Source organism: Cryptomeria japonica, chromosome 1 (genome assembly GCF_030272615.1).
Source record: "Cryptomeria japonica chromosome 1, Sugi_1.0, whole genome shotgun sequence".
In the NCBI taxonomy this organism is placed as follows: domain Eukaryota; kingdom Viridiplantae; phylum Streptophyta; class Pinopsida; order Cupressales; family Cupressaceae; genus Cryptomeria; species Cryptomeria japonica.
Genome location: NC_081405.1, coordinates 324,832,505 through 324,849,374, shown reverse-complemented (window position 1 = coordinate 324,849,374; position 16,870 = coordinate 324,832,505). Strand labels below are relative to the sequence as shown.

General features: G+C 36.5%; 1 protein-coding gene across 5 annotated transcripts in view; it reads left to right on the top strand.

The window, feature by feature from the left end:
- Window positions 1–16,870, top strand: part of LOC131073157 (uncharacterized) — a 160,351-nt gene that overhangs the window by 36,883 nt on the left and 106,598 nt on the right. For 2 of the 5 annotated variants that reach the window (XM_058009546.2, XM_058009547.2), the window contains exons 2-3: window positions 3,623–3,689; window positions 6,295–6,360. In XM_058009546.2, coding sequence (XP_057865529.1) covers window positions 3,623–3,689; window positions 6,295–6,360 — 133 coding nt within the window. The remainder of the gene's footprint in view (window positions 1–3,622; window positions 3,690–6,294; window positions 6,361–16,870) is intronic. The other 3 variants (XM_058009549.2, XM_058009550.2, XM_058009548.2) reach the window with 2 other exon arrangements.

Below are 16,870 nucleotides of genomic sequence, written 5' to 3'. Positions count from 1 at the left end.
ATAAAAAATTTAGAAGAGACGATGTTTCTAAAAGAAACAATCGTAAACAAAAGCTGAAAATAGAAACTAACTAAATATGACTAAGATGACTAAGATGACCATTAAAGAAACATTACAATATTCTAATAGAAGTAAGCATGATTGGCTGGGCTTTTAGGTAGCAATTGGAAGTGATGTATGTTTGGTCGGACTTTTTGATGGTAAGTGGAAATGCTTTGGAGCTGGCTAGGGAGTTGGGGGCCAAGTGGAAGTAAGCTCAAGTAGGCCGAACTTTTCAAGTGTAAGTGGAAATGACTCCCAATTGGCTGGGCTTTTAGCCCCCAAGTGGAAGTAGTGACTTCTCTCCTTAATCTTCTTTATTTCTTCATCAAATCAGTCATTTGCCTGATCAAACTTTCAAATCATTCTTACCTTTTTCCATTAAGGCAACTCTATCTCCTTTAAGGCATTAAGACAACAGTGCTTTTGTTCGTCATTGCTCCTCCTCCTTAGGCTGGGCTTTTGGGGGCTCACTGGAAAGGCCGAGGTTTTGGAGGCTAATTGGAAGTCCTCCAAGATGGTTTGGATTGCATCAGCAAGTGGAAGTCTAGGAATTTCAGCATGAGGTGGAAGTGAGGATGACTTCTCCAAGTTATTGATCTTATAAATCCTTCCACCCTTCATCAAACTTTCCTTTGCTTGATCTTCATAAAGATGTGAATGAGCAACGTTTCCTCTCCTCCTCCCTCACCAACCTTGTTGCCTTCAAGCACCTAGCTGATCATTTGACTTCACCTTCAATATAATGCTAACCATCCTTCAATTTGCTCCAAACAATCTTAGCATGCTAAGGATAATTTCCCCCTAGGCTGTGGATTTGAGGGTATGAAGGAAGTTTCCTTCCTTGATCCTAACCTAATGAATCCCACATGCTTGTTTGATTGCCCACCACACCTAGGATTCATTTTCTTATGACCTAGAGGTTGCACTATGAAGCATCACTCAAAGACCACCCCGACTCTATTTGTCACTTGGCTTGCACCTATCACTTAAGAAGACCTCAATCTAGTCTGGAGGAAGACCTGACCGCTGTTAGACTACCTGACTTGATCACTTCCTGACAATCAGAGGCACTGCATCTCTTCACAAGCAAAAGGTCAAAGACTACAGAAACTATTGTCAAGCTAGATGACTAAACTAAGGCAACTAACCTACAAGCAAAAAGTGGGGTCCCCATTTGCAATGGGGCGATGTGTGAAAACGTCACAACAGGCCCCACTCGGGGCTGGCGTACTTGATGGGACTCAATGCTGTTTGCTTCCTTAACATAATTTTCATTGTCTATATGAGCTTCTGGATTTGATTGTGTGAGCTTTTTTGCATCAACGTTTTGGATCACACTCTGTGATCCATCATCAGGATGAAAGCAAAGAGAGAGCACAAGGAGAAAACGTTGATTTTCTCCTTGTCTTTGCTTTCATCCTGATGATGGATCATAGAGTGTGATCCGAAACGTTGATGCAAAAAAGCTCACACAATCAAATCCAGAAGCTCATATAGACACTACAAATGGATTGTGAAAATCTACTGATATTGATGATTTTCATTCTTCCCTCCATAATGGGATGGTTGATTTCTACAACAATCAATCATTGTAGAGATTGGAGAAGAAATTGCAATAGGGTGCCTGGAAATCCTTCTATCTAAGCCCAAGAGTGGACACTCACCGTCTTGGCTCCAAGTGGTAGGCACATTGGACATCCATCATGGGGTGGCCTACTTAAATGGCGATCTTGTATCTGCTCCCCTTCCTCACATCTCCTTCCCTTCTCTACATGATTGCTTGTTGGATTACAAACAGATTTATGTTCTAGGATATGCATTTCACATTCTTATCTATACCAACATATAAGAAATTATATACTAAATAATATCTTTTATAGTGCATAGATTACACATATATCTTAGGCATACCACAAAGATAATTAACAATGCTATTATTGGTTCTGTATAATAAGTCTCAATCCGATCGATTATATGTGCCTGATTTCTGTTCGTACTTACTGCTCCATATGGCTTTTTCTGATCTCAATCCCTGTTCCTTTCTAATTCACCCCCTTTCTTCTTGCCTTTCAACATTGACCTGCCTTTTATATGCTTTGAGATACAGAGAAAGGTGGTGTCTTTAAACAGGTTGCAACCCTTTAGAAGAGATGTCCCTTCACTCATGTCCATTCCCCTTTCTTGCTGTTTGTTAATCTTAATGTCATCATTCCTAAATATCCTTTACACGTGTCTTACTAATGGTATCGGGAGTGTTATGACTTCAGGCAGATCGCTAATTGTTTGCATATATATTTTATTTGCTGCTTAAAGATCTTTGAACATTTTAATTGCTGGGTTCATTAATTGTTGCTGTTAATGTATTGCTGTTCTTTACTGTGATTACTGCTCTCTATGGATTAGAAAATTGTGATGTCTTATGGATAAGACAATTTTCTGTCAATTGATGCAAAGCTAACACTACTATTTAGGCAGGGGCACGACATTTTATCACGCCATATTGGCTATTTTTGGGATTTGTGTCATCTTTGGACTTGGCATGTTGGCTTTTATGTTTTTTGGCACTTACAGTTACAGTTACATTTCTTGTTTGACCTCATACGGGTAGTCTAGAGTTGGCAAGGATAAAGCACATAATGTTCTTTGGTCTTTGAATTTGTGAGTTACGGCATTTGCTACAGCTTTCTTCCTTCCCTATTAGTAGATATTTCATAATCATAACTTAATAATTTAGTGACTCATTTTTGTTTTTCGGGCAAAGAGACTTGCTGTTCAAATAAATAATTAAGGATATGATGGTCCATGTTGATTTAGAAATCTCGCCCCAAAATATATGGCTGTGAATGAATTACAACACGATGAAAAATGGCTAACATTTCCTTCTTATTTTTAGGTTTTACTAGATTTTTACCCATGAGTGACTTGCTAGTGAACGTCAAGGGTCTTCTTGCATCAACATTATGCCAATTCCTGAAGCATCACTTGCAATGACAAATTGTTTTGAGAATCAGGCATGGCAAGTATATGTGTATACATAATGGCTTGCTTGAGAAGGTCAAAGGCATGCTCTACTAATTCACACCACATGAATGAATTTATTCTTATACATTGTTGTAAAAGTAGCTACAATTTACCAGTCTTTGACGAATTGGCATGATAACTGATGACAATATGGATGGAGATGTTTAAATGAAAGGGGAAAACAGAGCTGAACATCTTGTCTAACATGTTTATGTGGTATTAGTTAACATGTTTATGTGGTATTAGTTACTTTTATCGTAGGAATCCACCACATGCATGTCCAATTTTGGATGAATTCCCAGGTGAGATAATTAGGGATGAAAATCTAAAAAGAATGAAAGACACTGTCTACCAGTTCTTTTGCTTGTATCACATGATCAACCTCTTGCCCTAAATATTATCCTATGGGTAAAATACATCTGTTTGGTAATTTAAAAATTTAACGAAATGGCTAGCAAGAATGTTTTTGCTTAAAATGCATAATAGTAAGTTTCATTCATTACATTATAGTAAAAATGTACACAACTAAGTTTTCTTGATAAAATGGAATCTTTTGTAGATATAATTCTCCTCATACATCTATGATTCAATTTGAAGTTTTCGGTGAGCTGCTACAATTTGCACAGGTATGGACATTCTTCTAAATGTCTTTGTAATGTTTGCTGAGATTTTTTTTTGGGTAGGAAGTATATTTTGTTTTATTTTATAGAACACTTTTAGATTGTTCTGGTTCGTTGGAATGATTTGTTGTGACCAATGACCATCACTTGATGTAAACATCTTCTTTAAAGAACTATTTAGTGAACTTCTGCAGCCACATTAGTAATTGCAAGATATGTAAATCATCTTTGTTGATTTCAATAGGCTCAAAATATATGAAGTTCACATATATCTGTTCATAATATTTGTGCTTCATCGTGGTCAGTTCTTGCATTGTACAGCCTATGCTTGACTCTCTTTTAATAGAAGCATGTGGTGTTTTAAATTTCATTTCATCACGAGCCATTACCATACTGTATAAGTTGTCTGATTTTTGCTCAGATAACTTGTGGTTCCACTGTAATACATTCCATCTCATAATATTCATTGTTTCAATATTTGTGGTGCAAACATGCTATCCAACCTTTAAGGACAGTGTTATCTAGAAAACTGGAACATGGGCACTTTGTGGCCAACATCTTCAAAACCTTGGTTTGGGCAACTTTTTATTTTGTTTTCACAATTCCTTTTCTTACGACAAATGCAGATTCAAATAATTTTAGAAATGGGACTCAGTCCTACAATTAGACCATGATAATGATCTCTGCTATGGTAACTACTTAGACAAAATAAGGACTCAGCTAAGCTAAAAAAATCATCCAAGAAAGGACATTTGTGCTGTATCATTTAAACTTTGGATGATAAATAACAACATTACGACGGAAACCACTAAGCAGTTGGAACAACCATGTGGACTGCATTGCCTTGCTTGGAAGTTTCCTAATCTCACCTAGCCTTGGCTTGGAAATAGAAACATCTCCTGCCCCAAAATACAGAGCTGATGCTTAAAGCAAAGAAGTTATCTTGCTTAGAAATTTTTTTAAAATTTCCTGGTTTTTCTTCTACATACAGGTTTTATTCTCATTTTTTGGTCCAAGTGAGTATTATTCTGCCTTTTTTTCTTTGCATGCAATCTTTTCCTTTGTTTTCCTTTCCATACAAGCTTTTCCTTTGTTTTTTCTCAACACAATATAATCTTCAGTTTGAGGTCTTGGCCTGTAGATCCTTTGGAAGCATTTTCTTGAGTGGAAATTGAGTGCTTGCTGCCACATCTTCTTTAGCTTCTTCACGTATCTTGTCATGTATATTAGCTTTTCCATAGCTGTTTGGTCTAACATCTGATGACTCATTCCTACCTTGAGATTGATTGATCTTTGTTTTTTACTTTCTTTGGCTCCCCTTTGCTCGATCTTGACTCTTGCTATGCTCCTGATCTGAATCTTCCTCAAGAAAGGACACCCTTTGTGATTATCCTCATTTGCTTTCATTTGATCCTCCACATTTTCTACCTCTTTCTTTCCTTCTTGGGAATAGTTGGGGATAAGTGGCCATTTTAAAAGCATAAGTACCAGCAAATTTCATCATCTTTTTGTCCTGCTTTTTAACATATTGTGTTTCTGGTACTCTTTTTTCCGTGTCTTTGGCAATCTTTCTTTTACAGCATCTTTTCTTCCTGTCTGATTGGATTAAATTTTCCATTTTCCTCTGTTTTTCTTGTGCTTTTTGCAACATACTTCTATTCTTGCTTTTGGGCTCATGCATATCAACTTGATTTTTTGCCTCTTGTTTCATGGGAATTTATTTCTTAGTTATGGTGAGACAATGCCACACCAGGTGATCACATTCATGGCAGGCTCTGTGTCAGAGCAGAATACACTCAATTCTGTTGGCTGAATCTATTTAATGCCTTCAGAATACAAAGACCAATTCCAAATTCACCCATTTCCTTGCATAATTGGCAATACCTTGTCCTCTAGTTGCCTTTGAAGTGCATACAAACTCACCCAAACAAATTCAACCTTAACATGTAGCCAATCCAGACTTCATGTGAAAATAGATACCATCTGATACATATTGTGCCCCTGGAAGGCATTTTCTTTGTCAGTTTGAACCTGAGAAGGGCAAAGTTCATCAACATCAGTACATTTTGGAAAAAGAAGTTTGCCTTGGAAGATGCACATCTGATCCACTTCATTGGCAAATACAACAATAAAGTAACCTTGTAGGCAAGATTGAATCTCATAATTTTGTGTATCTTCCAGAATTCCAGCTTGTTTATACCAAACATCCAGGGATGACAGGGCAAATAAAACTCTGGAGTTTCAACCCTTAGTAGCTATCATCACAATATTGTCTTCCAATAAGTCATGTTCCATCTTAAAAACTTCAGCTTCCTCGCTCTATAATCCACATACTGGATTATAGAGTAAGAAACAATAATCCAGATAATCAAACCCCAGCAGAGCAAATTACCTCCCCAAGTTATGTGGTTAATCAGTGTTTTTGTAGTTCATTGCATTTCAACATGGTTTCATGTTTGATGAGCTGATCATTATTGTTAATTATTGAAATTAAAATGTAGCCTAAAATACAAAATAATGCCTCATGTATCAATTTTTCTTACTCTTAATGAGGTGGTTTGTCATGTGTAAACTTTATCAATAGTACTGATTTATGGGATTCATTTGTCAGGATCCAAATTCTAAGCATTTGGGGACAACAGTCTGGGATGCATCGATGGTATTTGTCAAGTTTCTGGTACATCTTACTATTTGTATCTGTCATTCATGTTACACTGTTTGGTTGTAATCTGTCAGATAAATCATCTCTCGTTCATTGTATATTTTCCCCAGGTTAGTAATATTTGGGTGTCTTGAGTGCTTAACATTAGTGAATGGCTATTACAATTTATTGTATATACAGAGCGTTGAATTTTCTGAGAAAGCTATAGCATTTCACTGTTGAAGTATTTTGGAATTGGCAGTACAAAATTACAAACTAGAGTTCTGAGCAGTACATGATTATAAAATGAAGTTTATATAACCAGGAATTAAGCTCAGAATACTACATAACGTGCATATTGCCAATATAATAAACAAAACTTAGCCATAAAATCATAAATACTACCTCAATGTCAACTTGTCAAACTTGGATGTCATGATAGATAATCATTGTTTGTTGTTCAATATTAAAATGATCAAATCAGCAATCAGTGCCACACAGCTCTCCATAAAAATTGTCATCGTCATTGACAATAGATGCAGGTAGATTAGAATCACAAGGAGTGCCAACCATACTTGTACTAGAAGTATGCTTGCTATTTGACACTCGAAAAGTGAAAATTGTTGGGCAATGGAAGTATGCAAGTCATATGCATTGGCTCTACATCTCACAACTTCATTGCCCCTTCCTTCTAGTCATTTGGTTTCTGTGAAGAATCTGCAAGTTGGAATGCATGTAAATTGATTTCTTTGCCTTTTTTGATACCAGTTGGTTATGCTTTACTGAGTGGATGGAGGAGTATGTACTCCAATTTTGCACAAATGAAGATGAATTGGCAATCGATTGAGGCAAAGGTAGAGAATAAGAGTTTAAAATGAAACTTTAAAAATGAAAAGAAATTCAAATTTAAAGATTCTAGATGGAAAACAAAAAAATTACTTGCAATAAAACTTTGGTTGCAAGAGGCTGTAGGTGTTGGAATGTTTGGCCATGGGGGTGCCACCAATTGTGAGCATCCTTATGCAATCATGAATGGATGATTGTACGAAGAATTATCCATCCATGTAGCCAAATGAGGCAATGCATAGCGGAACTCAATGAAACAACAAAACAACAACAGTCACAGTAGAATCACAATCTGCCACAATGAGCTTTCAACATGCCACGTGTTGATGTGTTTTTATGCACTATGCAACACAGAATGAAAATACTAAGTATTCAATCCTCTCTTGAACAAAATCCTCCCAAATGCTAAGCTGTGTGATCAAATGGGATGACTCGAAGGTTTACAATGTTAGCTCTTGATGTGTTGGATAGCTTCACTTGTTTGATGTGATATTACTGGAATCGCAAGGTGGACTTGTTGATGTGTTTTTTATACGAACACAGAATAAAATACCCTAAGTATCTTATCCTCTCTTGAATAAAATCTCTCGGATGCTGAAGATTAGCTTAAGGATCACCCGAGAAGACTCCAAGGTTCATGTATGTAGGATCACTATGTGTGGATAAACTTTGTTGGTCGTTGTGATTGCTGTTTCATCTAGGGGCATTTATGGTTCGAAAAGATCTCATGAAGTGGTTTGCAGATGATATGCAATGAGGTTCCTTCCTAAGACTACTGAATGATTATCAAAAATGGCAAAAGATAGGGGTTTAGAGAAGTTCTAAGCTGTCCTAAGATGAATGAATGAAGAAATGACACAAGTGAAACTTAACTAGTTATAGCATCGCCATACATGAACAACTCCACTAGAACTAATGCAATCTTCTAAGGGTGTTTAGGGATTTTCAAATTGCTACTAATCATGGACACCATTAGTTGAATGCATATCAATGATTGAACAATGATCAAACTTAAACAATTTTAAAGGTTCCAGTTGACCACACAAGGCTCACTTACAATCAGCTAGAAAGCTAGTGGTATGGATAACAAGCTTCACAATATATCAAATGCAACATTCCATCATTTAATCTAAACACTAAAACTAACATTAAAGATTGACTTGAGATGACAAAAGAACCATGCAATAAGCTTCAAGGATTGAGCATTGATCCAATAGCCAAACAACAACAATTCTTCAAGTCTTTCTCTTGGCAATATTCTAGCGCTTTAGCCTATCTCTCTCTCTCCTATTGTTCTTAATCTTATTGCTATTGCTATTAACCATTACAAATGAAATGAGTGGAGTTTATATAAGACTCCCAAATACAATGAAAGACCGAGATCGAATGAATATCAAGGGCCAAGATCTTGCCACCTAAATCCTAATTAGGGTTTGATACAAATGAAAATCCTATCAAGATAATCATCATCATGAATCAACCAATAAGACGACAACATGTGCCAACATGGAAATCGAGGAAGCATCCTCCAATAGGAAAATGAAATGCCAAGTGGAATCACAACAAACTTTCTTCTAGAATTTTGTTCCCTTTCTCCTTTTCCTTTCTGGCATATTCAATGAATCTAGACGTCATACTCTCAACTTCAGAAATTGGAATCTCAGGTAGATTCTTCATTCATTCTTCTAGGTGGATTACTTCATCAAAGGCTTCAAGAAGTGTTATCTCCCATCCATGCTCAAGTTCTTTTGTCTTATCAATAAGGAACATAGTGGCATGCATAAGATCCAACTGTTTTTCTGTGACCAGTCTCCACCTTCTCCCTGAAAGATAACTTTTATCCTGTCCTCCAATTCTTGAATGTCAACATCTGTTTCAATTTCTGCCCTTTTGTCAAGAATGATGCACATCACCTCAATTATCTTTTCATGAATAGGATGGGGTATCTTCAACTTGATTACATCTGTTACTAATGTCTTCAAAAAGGAGTTTCTTCATTTGAAGTAGAGTCACCACTGTAACAGATTAGGAGTTGATTCCTTTCTAATTACCCCTTCTTGTGCCAGTATCTGTCTAGGTGCCTTACTTATTGCTTGCAATACTGGAATGATGACGTGTTTAGCATGAGTGAAGGCATCAACTGTCACCATGAGGTTATGAATTATCTCAAGAACTCGAATGACTCTACCAAGTATTTTCACCATATTTCTTACAAACTCATTAGCCATTGTGAAGGATTTGCTGACCCATGCCTCTAGAAGTTGTGTTGAGTTCCTCATTTTCTCCATATGATCAACTGACTTTGCAGGAAGCAAGGGAGGTGGTGTGGCTGCCGAACTTTGATGTGTCAATGGTTGCTGTGTAATGTCCACCAAAATACCTTAGAGAAATATTCTAAAAACTACTAACAATTTTTTTTTTAAGAACATCCATTACATTATTCCAACATTAGCATACACCGACACAACATTAACCAATTGCAAAACTCATGAAACATCAAATAGAAACATCATAAATCCATTCTACGCAAGCGGAATAAACCTTCTAGCATAAGCATATAATAAAATACATTCTTGCAACACTTGTATTCCCTAGGGTACCTTAACGACACTACTTTACTTCATCTAAACATAACACTTATATAGAAGATCATAAGCTACCATGCATATAACCAATTACTTTCCATGCAACTAGATGAACATTAATACATATTCACAACCCATCAAATTGCATTTCCTTAAGTTCTTTTTAAAACACTAATCAATGTGTCTAAGTAGCAACTGGACTCATCAATCATTTAATTCATCATGAATCTAAATGTATTTATCCTTCTGCTTCATAGAGGACTTGTTTATTTCCTTAATCGCAACCATAATACATCTCATCAAGAATACTATTCACATTCATATGCAAGATTATAATAATAAGCACTAATTATCCCCAAAATGGGATTCCATACTTCTAAACAATTTCAAGAATCGTTTTTAAGATTATAATCTGATCATTTAAATATAGTATCTCAACCCTAACATAATGAACATTTCTTCGATATGAATCAAGTAACATTACCTCATCTTATTACAAGAGCATTGTTCCTATTTCACCAAGACCTGATACATAGGAGTACATAGAACAAGCGCATTGTCTCTATTGCTACATCACATCCTAATGGCTTAATATTACAAGTAACATAAGTACGTAATCTTATTTCCTTTCATCATATTGCATCATAGATTTACTTAACCATTCATTCCTCATAAATTCTTAACTACTCAAGTAAAGCTTCAATGCAACTATTCTATTCTTTTCATCATCATTATAGGGCATAACATAACTCAATCCTAATGCATGATTATAATTACAACTCAAAATCATTTGACTAATACATTTCACAATCACATTAAATCCATAAGCGCATTTACATATTAATCATTCTTTACATCAAGGAATCTTCAAAACATTCTTCCTAAACCCTACATCATATTCCTTCTTCATTTCATTTAGATACCTAACACAAAGACGTTTAATCTTTTACTTAGTCAAGTCATCATTGCCTACTATGAAAAGTTCCAAACACATAGTATACCTTATTATAACATTATACAAATCATTTAACCTTTAGTGTCAATGATCACCCAGTTACTCAAATACAAATCAATTCTATCCATTTCATTTATGTATTACTCAATCCATAGCTTATCATAATATCATCTACCATATGAATGTAAACAACTCAAGTACAATTAAACTATTCCATCCCATGATCATTTTAGTCTCATAACAAGCACCCTTTTACATCATGAAGTAATCATAGGTCTATACCTAATTCTAACATCAAGTCCTATTACAACTTCCTTCTTAAATACATAATAGTACAACATAAGATTACATCATTTCTTTTACATACAAATTACATCATGATACAATGTCTTCTTTTCACGAACATAGGAATCCAATAGCGTAAACTCATGAAGAATCCAATCCATGAACGCAACACCAAGGAGAGTATCCCAATGGAAGAAGGCAATCAACCAACCAACCATGTAGGACCAATTTAGGAACCACCCCCCGTGCTAGGAGATGACAAAGGTTCCAACACACACTCATGACTTGAGCTGACACCTATCGACCAAAGGATACAACAAGACTCCACGAAACCCAAACATAAGGATACAAAACCAAAGTACAACAAGAGGCTAAATAAATGCAAATATCCTCCAGAGGCAAATCAATAAAACAAGGCATATGGAAAATGGATACATGTGGGGTAGAGTGTCATCACATGCTAGACTCATGTGGCATCCGTCTCCATCTTGGAGTAACTCAAAGGAGATCGGTTATACCGCTCCAACGGTCTTCTCAATCTAGGATCACAAAAAACACCTCCCCGGGTCCGTCCAATTTGGGGCATACAATATCATATTATTTATCTTGATTAGGTGTATTCCTAATACCCATCCCTCTAATCAATTATTATTATGTTATCAGTTGCAATTATACCATCAACTCTTCAATTGGTTTCCTAGGTTTAGACCCCCTTCCTAGAGGTCTAGTACTCACAACCTAGTACCAACACATGCAAGAGCCCACTCCCCCATCCATGAACCAAGGCCATAGGGTAAAGATACGAATCAAAAGGGACAAATAACACCATCATGAAATCTCAAGAAGGTACAACAACCATGTCGGCAACTGAACACAAAACTGAGCAACAAGGACGCAAGGGTTAGCTCAAAGAAGGAAACCTTCACAAATGCAATATCCATATAAGCCAATCATGGATGTAAAACATAAAAGAGGTAAAAATAATCTCAAATTCACAATAGTGAGGCATAACACATCTCACAAGAATCATAAAATCAATCCCTCAATAGCGAGGCATTCTCCCTGTCGCCGAAGCGTCAAATCGCATAGGAATCACCTCATCGGTAAGGCATGAACCCTCTTGCCGGAAGAATTGAAACAACATAATGGATCAAACAACATCATAATCAACTCTAAAAATGTCAATACATCCTGCACAAGCCTCTGGAGCACTCACCCAAATCAAAGCACATAAACAAGCTAAAACTGACTTCCGGAGACCCCTGTGACAACTCAGCACCCTTGAAACATAGAATGATGTTCTTGGTAGGTATGGTAGCGTTTCTGGTATGGATGATAGCGTTTTGGGTGTTTCAGTAACGTTTCTGGGAGAAGCGCGCAGAACTGAGCCTGTCTGAGTCCTTTAGCTAGGGAAGGGGCACAGAGGGTCTTAGGAACCAAAAATGACCCTCCTAATGCAGTCAGGGGATCCAAAACACTCCAATGACATCAAGGAAAACCAACACACTCAACTCAAGCTTACTGGAAAAAAGATGCAGAGGTAAATCTCTCTCCCTCTGATAAAAAACTGAGAAATAGGAGCCTAAATCACAGAATAGAGAGGGAGAGGGGTAACAAACATCAAGAAGGAACCCAAACATGATAGAGAAGATTCAAAAACATGTAAAACATGTGGAAGGAGAGATCCACACTCCCATAGGATAGCCACAGAGAACACAACCAACACAATGAAGGCAGGAAGTCCCAAAACTGCACTTTCTTTAAACCAAACTTGCTCAACAAACTGAAATTCACTAATGAAGCTCCAAGAGAAAATTCAATCCAAAAATTGCAGACACGGAGAAGACAATCTTTTCCGGAAAGAAAATGTAGAAGTAAGAATCCACCAACCTGCAAATCGCAAAACCAAAATTGAAGTAGGAATCTGAAATTGTCAAGCTCTTTCCAATCCAATTCGCAATCCAAATCTCCAAATCAAAACCCCAAATATTGTTGCAATGATCTGCGGGATGATCCACCTTGTGCACAGACCAGCAAGCCAAAATAAATAGGAAAATTAAATTTTAGCCTATAGTTTCTTCGACCAATAGAAAAATTCCAAGAAACTATATAACTTACCTACCTTTACAAAGTTCGAAAAAGGCATAATATAAAAATATATTTCTTACCAAACCAATCAAACCGACCAATCACAAATAAAGGTAGGTAAACATAAATTAAATACAATTACTTTGTATGATTATGACAATTAATTGGGAAATACAAATATTTCCTCAAAATAAGATGGTAGGTACAAATAATATTATTTACCCATACTTAATTAAATAATTCTCACATAATGATGATCATTATTAATATTAACACCAATAAATAAAAAAATGAAATAAAATAACATAAATAGGACTCAAATAAATGATTAAATTAAAACAATAAATAAATAAAAGTCATTTCAACAATAAATTAAACAAATTAAAGCATTAAACAATAAATAAAGCTCAATTAAATCTCAATAAATAAAATAAAATAAATTAATTACCAAATTAAATTCTTAATAAAATGAATCATCCATTCATGCAAGAAAACCAATAATCAAGCTACAACTGAACAAAATAAGAAGCCAGAGAGATTTGACCTCATGACCTATGAAACAAGGCAGAAGAGACTTAACCAATACACCACATCTCTTAGTTGACCCTAAAGGGAGATCAACCAAGAAAGAATATCAGAAGAAACTAGCAAGGTATACATCTTAGACCAAGAGTGTGTGAGGGAAACTATGTCATCTCCGACAACTTGCCATTATGATAAAGACACTCTCAGACTTGTAGAGCCAGGTGGAGTCGATGTCTGGTACATGCAATCTTGCATCAAAAGCCAACATGATATATATACAATACATACATCTCACAATAAATAGACAAATGATAGAGAATCGCGACGACATATTCCGTTCGCAATGAGTGATATGGCATCGTCTCTACTCACGAAGACAGTCACACAATATGATATCAAAACAACGCATAGAATCGTCACCATAAAGTAGGGTTAGTATCATCATCAATCTTATAATCCTTATAAGCAATAATCATATGTGAATCCATGAGTCATATAAATCCATCCATCTAGGTGATATCAAATCAACATCCATAAGAATCAAATACCATATAATAAGTCTCGCATCATCAATCATAAAAATATCCAATCATAAAGAGTCATAATAGATAACATGAATCCACATAAAGTCCTAGTATCAATGATACGATCTAATATAGCAGAAGAGTCATAAATAACCATCCAAGTAACCATCATATGCCTAAATAAGTCTATCAGAACGCAAATCAAAAGCAAGCCTAGACATAGTTCCTCCATGCATTTACCTCCTTTTCTAACTTTTTGTTCTTCTCTATTTCAGCCTTTAGCTTCTCATCGACCGCCTTCACTGAGTCGATTGCTTCCTCCATGGACTGCTCAAAAGTAAGTGGACCTAAGTCAAATGTCTCCAAATCATATTCATCTACCATAATCTCATCCTCATATTTATCTACCGCTGCAGTGGCAATCTGTATCTTTTTGGAGCATGCATCATCTCTTATTATTTTAGACATCTTTGGAGCTTTCTTTCTCTCAATGACTTCTTGAGGTCCGTTTAGAAGACTTTCTAAATCAAATGCTTGTTCTTCTTCTTCCTCTATTACCTCTTTGGTAAGTCTCTCTTTGAGCCATTCGGGGATAGAAGATCTTCTTTCTTTTACTTGCACTTCTTCGGGCAATGGCTCATTCCTGGGAGGGGAAGTTACTTCATTATTGTCTCCTTGTTCTTCATCATCACAAATCTGGATATGAAGGGCTGGATTTGATGATTCTTGTGGCATTTTCCCTTTATCTTGCATATCATTCGTGTCATTTTGTATTGTAGACTCCATTGATTCATCTACTTCGTGGACCATGCCTTCATCTATTCTTTGATCTTTGCCTTGATTTTCTTTCTCGTGTCTAGAAGAAGCGCTAGGAGGCTGATCGGAATTTGTCTTTTGCTTCTTCTTGGATGCTTCTTTCTTTCCTTTTTCATTCTTCCTTTTTGATCCTTTGGAATGAGAGGTGCTCTCACTGACACTTGCCCTTTCTTCTTCTTCTGCCCTTGTCTCCAAATCGAATGTCATTGTCACATCTTGCTCATTCAATTTCTAATGTTGAATATCTACCCATTTTGGTGTGCAAGTTAAAACTTGATTCATCAATTCCGTCAAATCTGTGACTTCCTTTTCATCCCAATTAATCTTTATTCCTTTATCCTCCATCTCATAGTTAGATTGGATATATCTACCACTATCTTGTGCTTGATCGGCCACTCTATAGATTTTGCATTTTCTGATGAGATCAAGAGGCAGCCGGGAGTGCATCTTTTTCTTTATCTCCAAGTCATCTTGTGCGTTCATCCAAAAATCTTCTACTTGAAACACATGCTTGTGCTTTCTTCCAGCCATCCCTTCTACATTACCATAGGGATCAAAATTATCTCTAGAAGCAAATGATGTAAACAAATAGAGAGATAACTTTGGCTCGACATATTCAGCTACTTGGAGGGAAGGACAAACTTCTATTGGATTCCCAAGTGAAATGGAATTAGTGATGACACCTCCGTGTTTGTACCTCAATGACTTGGTACATGCTAACAATTGTCTTGCAACCTCAAGAAGTACTATCCTGTCTGTGGGATAATGTGGCAACATATAAGGAGGAGAAGGACATCCTTGGACCCTTATGTATGTGAATTTGAGAAATTGAATAAACCACACACCATATTGTTTGACAAGTGCTTGTGCCTCCGATGACAATCTTTGATGGATCCCACCTTGTAGAGTCCTGGTGATGTGCATTGTTAAAGTATCATTGATTGTTCTATAGTGTTGTTTAGGTGAGTGATGCAATATTTCATAAGAATCATAAGCCCTTATCCCTCCGGGCCCTCTTCCAACTCTACCTCTATGTGGTAACCCCGCATGTTCATAACTCCCTGCTAGAGAATATATGACATGTGAGCTCACGTGGAATGATTTGGTAGGAATTAACCTTCTCAATTGTACATCTAGGCAATTACTAATGATTCTTGCCCAATTGATCATTCCTTTCCCTTGAATAATAATTTGAATGAAGAAGAACATCCATTTGTCAAAACAAAAAGCTTGAGGAACACCTATAACTCGACCAAGCAAGGTGATCAAATCCCTGAATTCCTCTTGGAAGTCAATTCGGTGTGGCTCATTAGGTATCTTGTTCAGGTGAGGTCTACTCTTTTGCAACCAATCCCTATTGATGATTGATAGGCATGCATCAAGATCATCTTCATAAATCGATTTGGCTCCTTCTAAACTTCTATAGATCATGTCCCTCTATTCTGGTAGATGGAAGGCTTCACTTATGGCCTTTTCTGATAGGTAGGCAAGAACGGTTCCATCCTCGGCCACAATTGTCCTTGAGTGTGAATCATAGTGCTTGGTGCATTCAATCATCAGTTCATGACATCTAACTACAGGAGGGAAGCCGACTGCCTTGATGCTGCTGCTTTCTATGATCCTCTTGGCTATAGGTGATGGTTTGATCAATTCAGGTGCTTTAAGGTGAATTCGACTTCCTAAAACATCAGATCTGTATCCTTAATGCTTAGATTTGTTTGCCTTGATCCTCAGGTCTGGACTTTTGATGTCCAAGTTCGCCTTTGTGCTGGAGCAATTCGTTTATATTTTGGTGAAATTCACTCATGAATGGATGAAATTCGCTACCTTGCTGGAGAAGTTTGCTCAACCTGCTCTCAAATTTGCACTTGAAAGAAGAAAATACTTGAATTGATGATTAAAATGAATATCTTGTTCCTTTT